The following is an 11,691-nucleotide window of genomic DNA, read 5'->3' as shown; positions in this document are numbered from 1 at the left end:
TGCAGGCAGAGCTGTAGTCCAGGTAAGGGGAGGCCAGTGCTGCTGCTGTGGGGCTGAGCTGGGACTGCAGCACCAGACTGGGCTGAAGGAAGGCCTGGGGGTAGACGTACTGCTGGGCAAGCCTGGACAGACAGAGGAAGAAGAGCTAAGATCACAGGAAATTAAAATGTGGAGTTGCAACTAATGTTTTTCCATTAGCAATTCTATTATTTTGTTAATATATCAATTAAAGTTTTCAGAAGAGTGAAATATACCCATCACATGGCAATTTTTTGAAAACAAAAAAATCCCAAACTTATTCATGGTACAGTTTCTCAAGTGTGAATATTTGAGGCGTTTCCTAGACCACTACCATAATGAGGTGGAAATATTCAGGTTAATCAGACAAAACAAGTTATTTATATGGGAGAAAATATGATGGTCATTTCATCATTTTCTGACATTAATGAGCCAAATAAATAATTTGATAAAGTAATTAAGAAGCAGATCAATAATAATTACATGTATGTGGAAATATACATTCGTACATAGCATTGGGAAGCATTGTTTATAGTGCTTTTAAATTTGAAATAATTTAAGTATATTTATAAATACATGTTCTCAAAATTTTCTTTCTTTTGCCTTGTAGACATTTCTTTAAAGCTGGATGATGATCTTAATATTTTTGTCAAACTACTCCTGTCCCGCATCCCCTGAGATATGACAACATCTTGTGAGGTCTGATTACTAGGTGTCATTTAAACAATGCTAATCAGAGACAGACACACACAATTAGAGTTGGAGCTGCGTGTTTCAACATAAAACAAAAACTGACAATGGTGTCTTCAGTAACTGCTCCCTTTCTTTATCTCCCAGTATTAAAAACCTGATTCCTACAAAGCCCTTGTCCTCCCCTCCTTCTAAGTGCAATTAACAGCACTGTTGCCTTAAAATAGGCCTTCTCCCTTGTGTTTAAGTTTAATTAGCACACTGCCTGGGATATGTTGGAAGAAAAAAACTTTTTAAAAGTTTCTAATTGTTACAATTGAAATATCACTCATTTTAAAGTAAAACACCATATAACAAGACATTAGCCTATTTTTTTTTTATCACAACTGGTTATATTTCTGATATGAACCTTTGGATTTTGAACTGAATGCTTGTGGGCTCACACACACACACACACACACACACACACAACCAGCCACGACAGATGCAGTGTACGAGGTTATTGGTACTCTGAGCCACAGCAGTAATGAGAGAGAAAGCGCTCTGCTGTCTTCCTGTATTCAGTCATGCCCTTGCCTGAGGCTGCCCACTTCATCAGAACTGCCTCGGTTACATCTGGCAACAGCAACAGTCATCATATCAGAGGACCTAGATTGTTTTGCTAAGCAACTAAAATATGACTGTGTTTAACACTTCTACTTCCAGGATCAGTGCCTATAGTCAAACACATTATACCTGGCAGTAACCTTGTCAGTGAACAGGGGATCAGAGCGGCGAGAGGTGGCCTGCTGCTGCTTACCCCTAAACAGAGCAAGAGCACGGATCAGGTGTGCTTACACAACAAATACAGAGACCGGGCCTGTTCATACCCACTCATATACACAACACACACAGACACACACACACCAGTATGTATTTAACCTTACTTAACTCTTCTGTAAACTTATTTAACCCTACTGAGTCATACTGGGGAGCCCTAAAGTCATCTAACACAGTCTAGTGGTGCAACTGTGAAGGGTGTGAAAACCCAGATGGATCCTCTTTTAGAAAACTGGAAGCTCTCAGTAATTTCAGGCATGTTTATATCTGCAATTGTACAAAATGAAATTCGTTAGAAGAAACATTTGTGACCTTTTTTTTTATCAGTAGAACAGTGACACTGTGATATTCATTGTACTATAATGAGTGACAAAGACAAGCATCAAATCCTCACATGTGAAACACCACTGTGACCCGTTGAAGGAGCCTGCGAACACATTGACTAAACTAGTTAAGTGTATGTAAAGAAGTTAAAGCTAGCTCCACCTTGAACAACCACACCATTAAACCAACTGCTGCACAGAAATACTCAATATTGTCAGCTGTAATTTCCAACCGAGCCTTGACCCTTTAAACCAACAAGAAAAACGAAAACACAACAGCATAAATCTATGTCTAAAAACCAAAACTCTTCTGACTGTGGCACAATGGCGTGCTGATGTAGGACTCCATCGCTGACAGACAAAGCACGATTTTGGGGCCTGGCCAAAAAGGACAGCACCCTGAGAAAGGTGAATTCTGCAGACTGATTACATAAGACAAGATATAAAGTCAAAACAAAACTGAAAGAAATAATTCCCCCTCCCTGCTCCTCTGTATCCTGTCTCTTCTTGCTGCCTCTCTCTTAGTCTCTCGCATAGCAGAAGTGCCGTGTCATTCCCACGGCTGTGTGCCGCTGCCTGCCTTCACCGGCCTGACTGATCCAATGTGACAGTGGCAGCGTACGAGAGCGAGCTGCGCCTTTCTCCTTCTTGTGCCTTCATCATTGCTGGCTATCAAACACCCACCCACACACGTTGTGTTTTCCTTCTTTGTGGGGACTTCACATTGACTTACATTCATTTCCTGTAGACTTATCCTAACCATTAACCAGCATCACTCATGTTGTGTTATTTTGTGATTGCTCCACTACACTTAGCTCCTTGCGAATCTAAAGTGGGTGGGTTACAAAAGCTTAAAAGAAATGACAGTAAAGAGTCCTAACAGGTTGTGTGTAGTCAGACAAGCAGCTTTGAAGAGGATGTCAAGAAGTGTGTGTGTGTGTGTGTGAATGTGTGAGTGGACTAATTGGTGCAGCTGCATGGGTGTACGCTCACTAACAGACCCATGAGAGCAGAATAACCTCCCCTGTCTGGGTTTACTCCCTCACAGTCAGCTTCCTCTGATAAACTCCCTCTCACAGTCCTTACTCAAAACCAGGCAGCTGGATAACAAAGATAGGATGTACAAATTAAAAACAAACAAAAACATTCAGTTTTTTTTTTTTGTTTTGTTTTTTTTTTCACAGATCAAAGTCAGGAATCATAAAGGAAGGAATGAGCTGGAGGGAGAGGAGAAAGGAGAGATGCTGAGAGATGAAGGATCAGCCATCATAGTCCTTATGCCTTAGGACAGCCACGCTTTTACTAGTTCAGATGAGGGAGCAAATGTGCAGTAAGCTGAGTGAATTTTACCACAGCAGTGTTAATAACAACGTGTCTTAGACTGTAAATGGTTTCATGAAATCTAAGTAGTTTCCATCTGAGGCTCACTTGTTGCATGCGTGTGGCAGTTTAAATGGGTAATATAAAATCTGAAACAAGTATATTAAATTTAGAACAGGATGGTTTTACTATTTGTGTTTGATTGGAACAACTGATAAAATATGACACCACTTTTTCTTCCTTTTTACAGTCAGACTGTTGTTAATTTCATATTAGTTCCTAATAGGCATAATACAGTAAGTAATGTAAATTACATTTGTTTTTGCAGAATAATAGATTACATCAGAGATTTTTTTAAAGGCCGAACAACAGGACTCATGTATTGCTCTTGACTGTTCCTATTGTGGCTACGGTTGAAACTGATGATTACTTTCTACATTTAATAATTTTGTGGAATTAATATCAGAAATGAATGAAAAATGATATTACAGTATCACAGTATTCTGGAAACCATGGTGACATTTTCAAATGTCTTGTCTTGTAATAAAACTTCAGTTTGCAGTAATGTAAAACAGTAAGTCAGCACTGCAGGGGGGAACCAGCTAATGTTTGGCATTTTGAAAATAGGGTTAAACAGTTTCACAGTAAACCATGGCAACATTTCTGATGGTTAGTAATCCTGTTTAAAGTTTTAATTATAATGAAAACTGTGATTGATTACTGCGCTCTGAAAAACTTCCCCACTGAAGGGTTACCTCATGTCCAGCATCATGAGCTTTCTGTGCTTCCAGCAGTTTTTATTTCAAATATGGCTTTTCATACAACAGAAGTTCCTCCCTTAATTGACTCCCTGGCTATAAGTAATGCACACCTGAGTGTTTGTACAGGCTTAAGGAATGAAAGGTAATTTAGAGGGGGAAGGGGGGACAGATGTAGAGGAAATGGAGGAAGGTAAAAAAAAAAGAGATGTACTGCAGAGAGAAAACAGTTGAGGGTGTGAATGTAGTACAGCAGTCGACATGCCGGCACCCAGAGAGGTGGCTGTATGATTCACTGAGGAACATTTTTCACTTGCGTCTAAATGCATTTCACACAGCAAACAGAGCACCAGCGTCACGTCTACCACCGGCCATAAAGCTCCAGTGAACCCAGCCACAGCTACACCCGGCCACAGGTGTGCTGTTAGTCTCGGTCACCCCACTCCTCCCCTCTTTGTCCCGCTGCTTTAACAGGAAGTACGCCCCCCACCACCTTAAACAGCCTCACCACACATCCACCTCTTCCTCTCCTTCCTTTCACTGAAAAAGTACAGTAAACACCAGAACATCTTCTGAAAAAAGTCTCACTTCTGCCAAGAAACTGCACCAACGCTGGGTGTTAAAGGCAGACAGCAGGCAGCTATAGGCGACAGATGCCTACTCCCTCCCTCAAATGAGAACATCCCCATCCTCCCCCCACCCCCAGACTCAGCTGTCTCAAAGCCATATTTGGCATCAGCTCGTCGTCTTAAAACGTAAAGCAAATATGCCAAAGCAACAGACAGAGCTCTGCTTTGTTTAAGTTTGTCTTTGTTATTTACTGTTAACTGTGTGAGTGTGTGTAGCAGCTAGAGGCAACACACGTGTGAGTCTCAGACCCCTGGGAGCCCTTACAGTGGTGAAGATGGAGGAGAAAGGGGAGCAACAAATATCCTGCAGGCAGATGTCTTTCATGGACATTTTCATTAAATATTGATCATATCATTATCTTAATGTCGAGGCCAGTTACGGTTTATTTCATTGACAACTGGTGGCCATTTCCATCTGATGGCTTTGTTACTAGGAGTCAATTTTCCTGAGCCATAAGCTCTATTCCAAAAATGTTTTTGTATCTTTGGCAATCTCTGATGAAACCGGTGGTTATTTTTAGAACTGGGCCAATATAATCTGCCAGATCAGTGGAGCAGCTGATACAAACTATAATAAGCGAGTATAGGTCAGGTGTGACCGATCCACTTTAAATGCCATCAACATAAAGTGTTTCATGTGAACATTTCTTCTTCATCTACCTTTTTGTATTTACTCTGGAATGTTTTTTTTCTCTGATATCATAAGCACATTTGTATGTGTATGCCCTTTATAAGAGAAAGGCCTGTTTAAACCTTGAGCTGTTTCTTTTGGTTGTTCTGTAAATAAACACAGTCTTTCACTTTGCCAAATGTAAGAAACTGGCTGTAGTCATACTGATCACGTCAAACACATGTGCAGCCTCGAGGCAGAACGATCTGAGCGAGACCGCTGTGCCATTTGCATGTGCTAAACCTGACAAATGTTTTAAATTTGACAGGCTGTATGGTAGATTTTTTTTTCTCTTCTGTTGTTTAAATGTCATTTTTGTCCATATGTGCTGTAATCTAGATGAGTTAAACCAAACAGGCTTGTCAGTTAATCGTTATCTCTCAGGTTAGCTTGTGGCACTTGGTTGGATGAAACCGAAATCTTTGTTTAAAAAAAAAACTGAATATGATGTAAATCTGTTCAGTTTCATTGTTTGATGGTGTATTTAGGGAAAACATTATAGAAGAAGAAGCGATACCAGTATCTGTAACAGCTTTTAACCTCAGGAGATCTCAGCATGGCACAGCTGCAAGAGGTGTTGTACTCTGAGTCAGTGGCAGATTCACTTTCTCACAGCAGGAAACTTAAACTGCTGTCACTGTTCCCATTGTTATTTCTGTCCACCCACACATAAAGTGAACAGATAATCCAGCTGGTGATACCTGTGTCTGGAGGTGTTAACATTTTTGAGTTGTCTGTCCATATTTTCCATTCTCGTGGACACGATATCTCAGGGAATTTTCTCAGATTTGGCACAAATGTCCATTTGACAGAGCAGAAAAAAGCAGCAAAGCCTTGACAGAATATCTTTTACAAACGCCTTAATGCTTGAATATGCAGGTATCTTTGCACTAATAAACTAAATGCCATCCTCTGTGTGTACTTGCCTTTCAGGCGTGTTAGTAATGATTCTCTGCCTCATTCATTGCAATCTGCAAAGTCAAAGCTGTGACTCTTCCTCTAAGCAGAGATTCAAAGCCCGACTCCCCCGGTCCCAGTGTCTTACCCCACTGAGTGATACTGTCATTCAACCCATCATCACTCATTCACAGACTCATCTGGGTCACCCTCAGTTCCCTCATCACTCATTCAGAAACTGAAGACTGCAATATTAATAGCTCTCACAAGAGTTAAGATGTTTAATGGACTTTTCTGTAGTTGCAGAATGTGTCATCTTGGACAAGGTCAGTGTGAAGAGATCTTTTACAAAACACTGTATACTCTGTAAAATATACAAGATCCTGCTTTAAACATGTTGGATTTTGTTAACCAAGAGACCAAAATGTTTTTTTATCATAAAAACCAGCTGATATTTCATTTTGAATCAACAGAACATCCACATACGGTGCGTACGTAACAGACAGCTGTGACACTTGCTGACATTATACAAGTCTAAGACCACCTAAGCAATGGCGACACACTGCATATCTGAGTCAAGCCTGACAGTCAAGTGTTATCAGAAGAGTCCGCTTACACAACAACAGGCTGCTGAGTGCGACCTGAGGTGTCCGTCTACCGTCTGTAACGGCCCTGGGTATGAATCATCCTCCATGTTTTGCTCAGGAACTGAGTCATTAAGGTTTCCTTTTGTGTTCTCACTGAAGCTGTGGGAGACTGGATGTGGAGGCCGAACGCCTGTCACATGTGGATTACAGTGAGCTTTCAAGCAAAATTCTTTATCATGGTGAATGTAACTTTTTACTGAGGTATTGATATAATATGATATAGTATGCAACAGTTTCTGGGAGATAGTGGCAGCAGTGTGTTTGCATGTGTGTGCTCTGGTATTACTTGTGTTGTGTGTCAGTCTGTTTACACAGTTACACTGTGGGAACTCATTGTTTTATGAAAGATGTAAATCATTCCATTTTAGGGTTTTGGTGTTGGTTTAAGGTTGTGTAAGGGCAGAAACACGTCACTGAGCTGTTGGTGAGTGTCTGTTGGGGATAATCTTCCTGGATTAGAAGCAGCTATGAAAAGCAACTGTTTTGAACGAAAGGTGATTTGTTTATAGCTTATACTTCCGCAGTCTAGCTCTTCTTCTTTCCCGTCCTGAATGGAGAATACAGATACTGCCAACTGATGGTAAGGGGAGTTATTTCTGTCATGCTTGTTGGCTGTTGGCTGTAGCCTGTATGGTGTGTTCAGGTACGAGCTTTTCAACCCGACTGGCCCAGACAACACTGACATAAGGTGACACAGTCAGCCTACGCTGGTGGTAGTTCTTTCACATTGGCTCGGTGTGTCTTTGCCTTAAGTCTATGAGAAATGAATGCAAGTCAATATAATGTCCCCTGAAATTATGAAAACACATGTATCTGTGTGTGGTGAGGAAAAAGAGAAGGGATGCAGGGACGTTTGACTAAATGACTTGTTTCCTTTAGTGAAGCCCAAGCCGTGCATGAGAGAAACACAGACTTGAGCTTCTCATATGTGTAATAGACCAGAAAGACAAAGAGACAACAGAGACGAATCAAGACACATTGCACAGACGTAACACAGAGAACATCATTTGTGCTGTTACAGCCACTGGGGCTTTTCCTTTCTTTCACCTCACAGAGGAGCAGTAACCACCACAACCCAAGTGGAGACCTGGAGTGAGTGCTGACAAATGTCAAGGACATGTGATAGGGTGAATTGTATGGTGTTGATGAGGAGCAGGAAGGTGAGAGCAGTGGAAATAGAAGTATTGATTCTTCTGCTTCTTACCCATATTGCCTCTGAGCCCATGTAGGAGGGACTTGCTGAACTCCAACAGCGAAACCTGCAGACAAAGAGACAGACAGTGGTAAGGGAGGACGTTTTAGCTGTCGGAAGCCCAGACAGTAAGAGAGACGGGCGGACAAGGACAGAGCTGATTCTCTCCCTCTCTGCCTCTGCTTGTTTGTTTTAGATGTACACGTTATTCCCTCAGTGTGCACAGATACGCTTGACGCACTAACACATAAAGATGCACTCTGTTGCTCAAAAACATCTGTGACCTGGCTGCCTCCAGAGTTCACCAGGGATCAGCTGAGGTTGAATAAGAAAGGAGAAACTTCGCCTCCTCTTCTCTGACTTCATTTCAGCATTCCTCCAGCTATTCATTTCTCTTTTATTCCTCCTTTTACCATGCGGCTGCGACTTCATCAGCACTCCTTTTCTGCTCAAACTTAGGTCTAAATGCAAATTTCATTCTTCACCATGCAGGAGAAAGAAGAGACCGGCACTGTTATTTCTCGCTCTTAACAGTTGGAGTCCTTGCTCCTATTTTTCTGTCCCTCCACACAATAACTAAATACAGTACCAAGTGCTGCCATCTCCCATCAGCTGCATGCTTGGGGAGCTGTGTTACAGTGCTGGCCCAGGAATAAGGACACACAGTCAGTATTTGTTGGCACCACTCTTTGTCAATCACACCTACACTCGACGGTATTTGAGCCAGCAAGCTTGAAATGAAGCAGCGAGGGAGCACTGCTGTCAGCAGCATGAAAGCTCCACATTAACTCAAGTACAGAGAGAAAAAACGTATGGTGGCGGAGACAGCTGGCTGGGTGATGAGCATACTAGTGGTTTTGCACATTTCATCCTACTAACCTATCATTTGTGTATATATTTATTGGTTTTCATATTGGCTTATCTTCCAGGAAGCACTGGGTTTCCATTCATTTCTGTGAAACCAGTTTGAGATCCATTCTAGTGACCATGTAGCTGACTATCTGTAGTTAGATTATCTTCATCTGGTAATGAGTATATTCCCATGTACATCCTTGTGGTTTTAATCGTATTGAGAATCTGGATGTTACATTGAACATGAGAAACCTTGTTAGTCATGTGCCTGTGATTCAAACAGTATCCATATATTTTACAGTCCACCTACAGCTGTGATTTGATTCCTCAACATCTCAGTCTTTAACCCTGTCCTAGCCTGAGCTGGCTTTACTGTGTAAGTGAAACTATAAATTCTTAACATCTTTTTACTTCTTCAAAAAATGGGCTTGGAATTGAGCACCACAGAAGTCAAAGTATTCATAGATGGAGCCTTAACTTTGAACTACACAGTTTGTAGCTATTTGGCTGAAACATGGCCCAAAACATTAAAGACATGGTCCTGTACATCTTGTGTGTTTAGCAGTGATCTAACACACTTACTTGTCTGTGAGCTACGAGACTTTGCTCCCAGGTATGCCAGGTTCACGTTGGCCTTCCTGCCATCAATAATGGGGTTTGCATCTTTGCACGCCTGGTCTGCTGCCCCCCTGTCCACCATGGTCACCTGTTGACAGTATCACAGCACTACTGATTAATATACATCTGGTTAACTCTCTAAGCTAGATAAGGGCATCATGTGAAAGCTTCCTTATCCAGTGTGGATGTGATGATTCCTACATGTTTGCTCCACTGAAGCAACAGTCCCAGAGCAGGGCGACCCCGAGGGAGCTGCTGTTCTTGCCTCTACTTGAATGATTCAATCTTTTGGCTAAGCGCGTGAGGAGACCCTGACTCCTGTGGAGCGTTAGCTGTGTGTAAGGTGCTGGTGTGGGCTGATATGTAGGAGGCAGATGTGTTTTTTCAGACTGGCTAACATACTGGAATCTACCTGGAGGGAGTGAGTTGAGGAGTGGGCAGAAAGCAGTGGGAAGGGCTGGTGTGCAGCTGCATACATGCTAGACACAACTCCACTGGCAAGAAATGGGACACTGAAAATGCTACCGCCACGCTTGCTTTTGTTTTGGAGCATCAGAGTCTGGACTCTTGTGCAAACAGAGGCAACGGATGGTTTGAGATCACCAGAGTTCACGAAGCCACCGCTGGGAATTAAGACCGTTGAAGGGGAAGTCAGGGATGAAATGAGTGTGCCATCTAAATGCAGAGAAAACAACTCAAGACACACTCGGTTGATTGGTTCACTGCCCATAGAGGCAGAGAAAATTTGAACTGCTTCATGCCACTCCAGTACACAGTAATCCTTCTCTATTTATCTTTGTCTCCCTCTCTTACACACAAACCTACAGTCATGCAACAACCAAACCCACCCTGGCAAATTGGGGGAAGGGCCATGAGGGAGGAAGTCAAAATGAAAGTACTGCAGCCTTATCTTGCAGAGCCAACTGACATGTCACACCTCTGTGAGCACAGACTCTCCCCTCTCTGGCACTCTCTCTCTCTCACACATACAGACACACACACACACACAGCAAACAGATAGACATCACAGCTACAGCAGTTTATTACCAACTCGTGTGTGTGTTTGTTGCTGCACACAGACCAGGGAGCCTTTGCACTGTTTATATGGTCATTTGTACTTTGGAACTACAGACATAATTGATGACACATTTAGAAGAAATAACCTGCTATTCGTGCTTCTAGCATGTGACTGCCACCGCCAGACACACTGCACATGGCTGCTGCTGGAACAAAGTGGCAGTTTGTGCAGCCTCCAAAGCCCAGAATAAAACTCCTGCAGGAGACTGTGATAATAACCAGGAGGCAATTTAAAAAAATACAACCAACCATGAAGATAAATCGTTTGAAACCGGCTGCGACGCACATGATCTGCTGTGTTTTAACCCCCTGCACTATTCCATTAAAGTAAGAGCGGCTGATAATGAACTGAACCAGTGTTTTACTCTACATATTTATTTATTCTACCACACAACAAGACAGTGGATTAACTTACAAAGCCGTATCCTCTGGATTTCCCCGTTTGTTTGTCCGTGATCACCACCGCCTCGTCAATCTCCCCGAAATTCTCGAAATATTTCCGAAGTGAAGCGTCGTTGGTGTGATAAGGCAATCCCCCGACAAAGATCTTAGTGTAAGTTGTGTCTTTCTCCATGGGGCGCATTATTTCTAACGGAACCCCGACCAGCTGACTTAAAAGCAGCGGTGAACTCATGCGGCTGGAAAGACCACAAAGAATAACACAAAGAAAGCAGCAGAATAACTTTCTCCTCCTTTGTCTCCGAGAGGCTATAATAGCGAAAACAGCGCGCCCATGGTTAAACAAGCAGCCTCCAGATGCCTCAAATACAGCATTTGGATGTACAGCCCTCCTGACAGGTGGCCCGGACCCTCTTGTCTCGTGTCCCGGGAAATAAGCAAAGTCTTTTAGCTGCGGTAGGCGCGTCTTGCGTGCGCTCACTCCGAGTCTGGTCCAATAGAGGAGCGGTGCGTCTTTTCCATTGGCCTCCCGCTCCACCCTGCACACACACACACACACACACACACACACACACACACATAGGAAACCCCCCACATAACAGCTGATACCTACAGATGGTGACAAATTTAAAGAAAGTCCAGAATAAATGAATAAAGAAAAAGCAGGCCACTAATTAATTTGAATAGTATTTTCTTCATGATTTGATCATTTTGTTTTTATGCACAGAACCTCAAAAATGTGGAAAATGTCTACAAATGTTTTGTTTTGCCCAACAAATCCA

The 11,691-nt window shown here is 42.4% G+C and overlaps 1 protein-coding gene across 1 annotated transcript in view; it reads right to left on the bottom strand.

The window, feature by feature from the left end:
* The window catches only part of rbm38 (RNA binding motif protein 38), an 11,569-nt gene extending 166 nt beyond the window's left edge, over positions 1-11,403 (bottom strand). The window contains exons 1-4 of the mRNA XM_020610641.1: positions 10,926-11,403; positions 9,398-9,521; positions 7,976-8,030; positions 4-122 (exon numbers count right to left, since the gene is read on the bottom strand). Coding sequence (XP_020466297.1) covers positions 4-122; positions 7,976-8,030; positions 9,398-9,521; positions 10,926-11,144 — 517 coding nt within the window. The 5' untranslated portion in view covers positions 11,145-11,403. The remainder of the gene's footprint in view (positions 1-3; positions 123-7,975; positions 8,031-9,397; positions 9,522-10,925) is intronic.
* Positions 11,404-11,691: the final 288 nt, after the last annotated feature.

Source organism: Monopterus albus, unplaced genomic scaffold, assembly GCF_001952655.1.
Source record: "Monopterus albus unplaced genomic scaffold, M_albus_1.0 scaffold106.1, whole genome shotgun sequence".
Classification (NCBI taxonomy): domain Eukaryota; kingdom Metazoa; phylum Chordata; class Actinopteri; order Synbranchiformes; family Synbranchidae; genus Monopterus; species Monopterus albus.
Note: the sequence above shows the minus strand (reverse complement) of the source record. Positions and strands in the feature narration are given on the sequence as shown.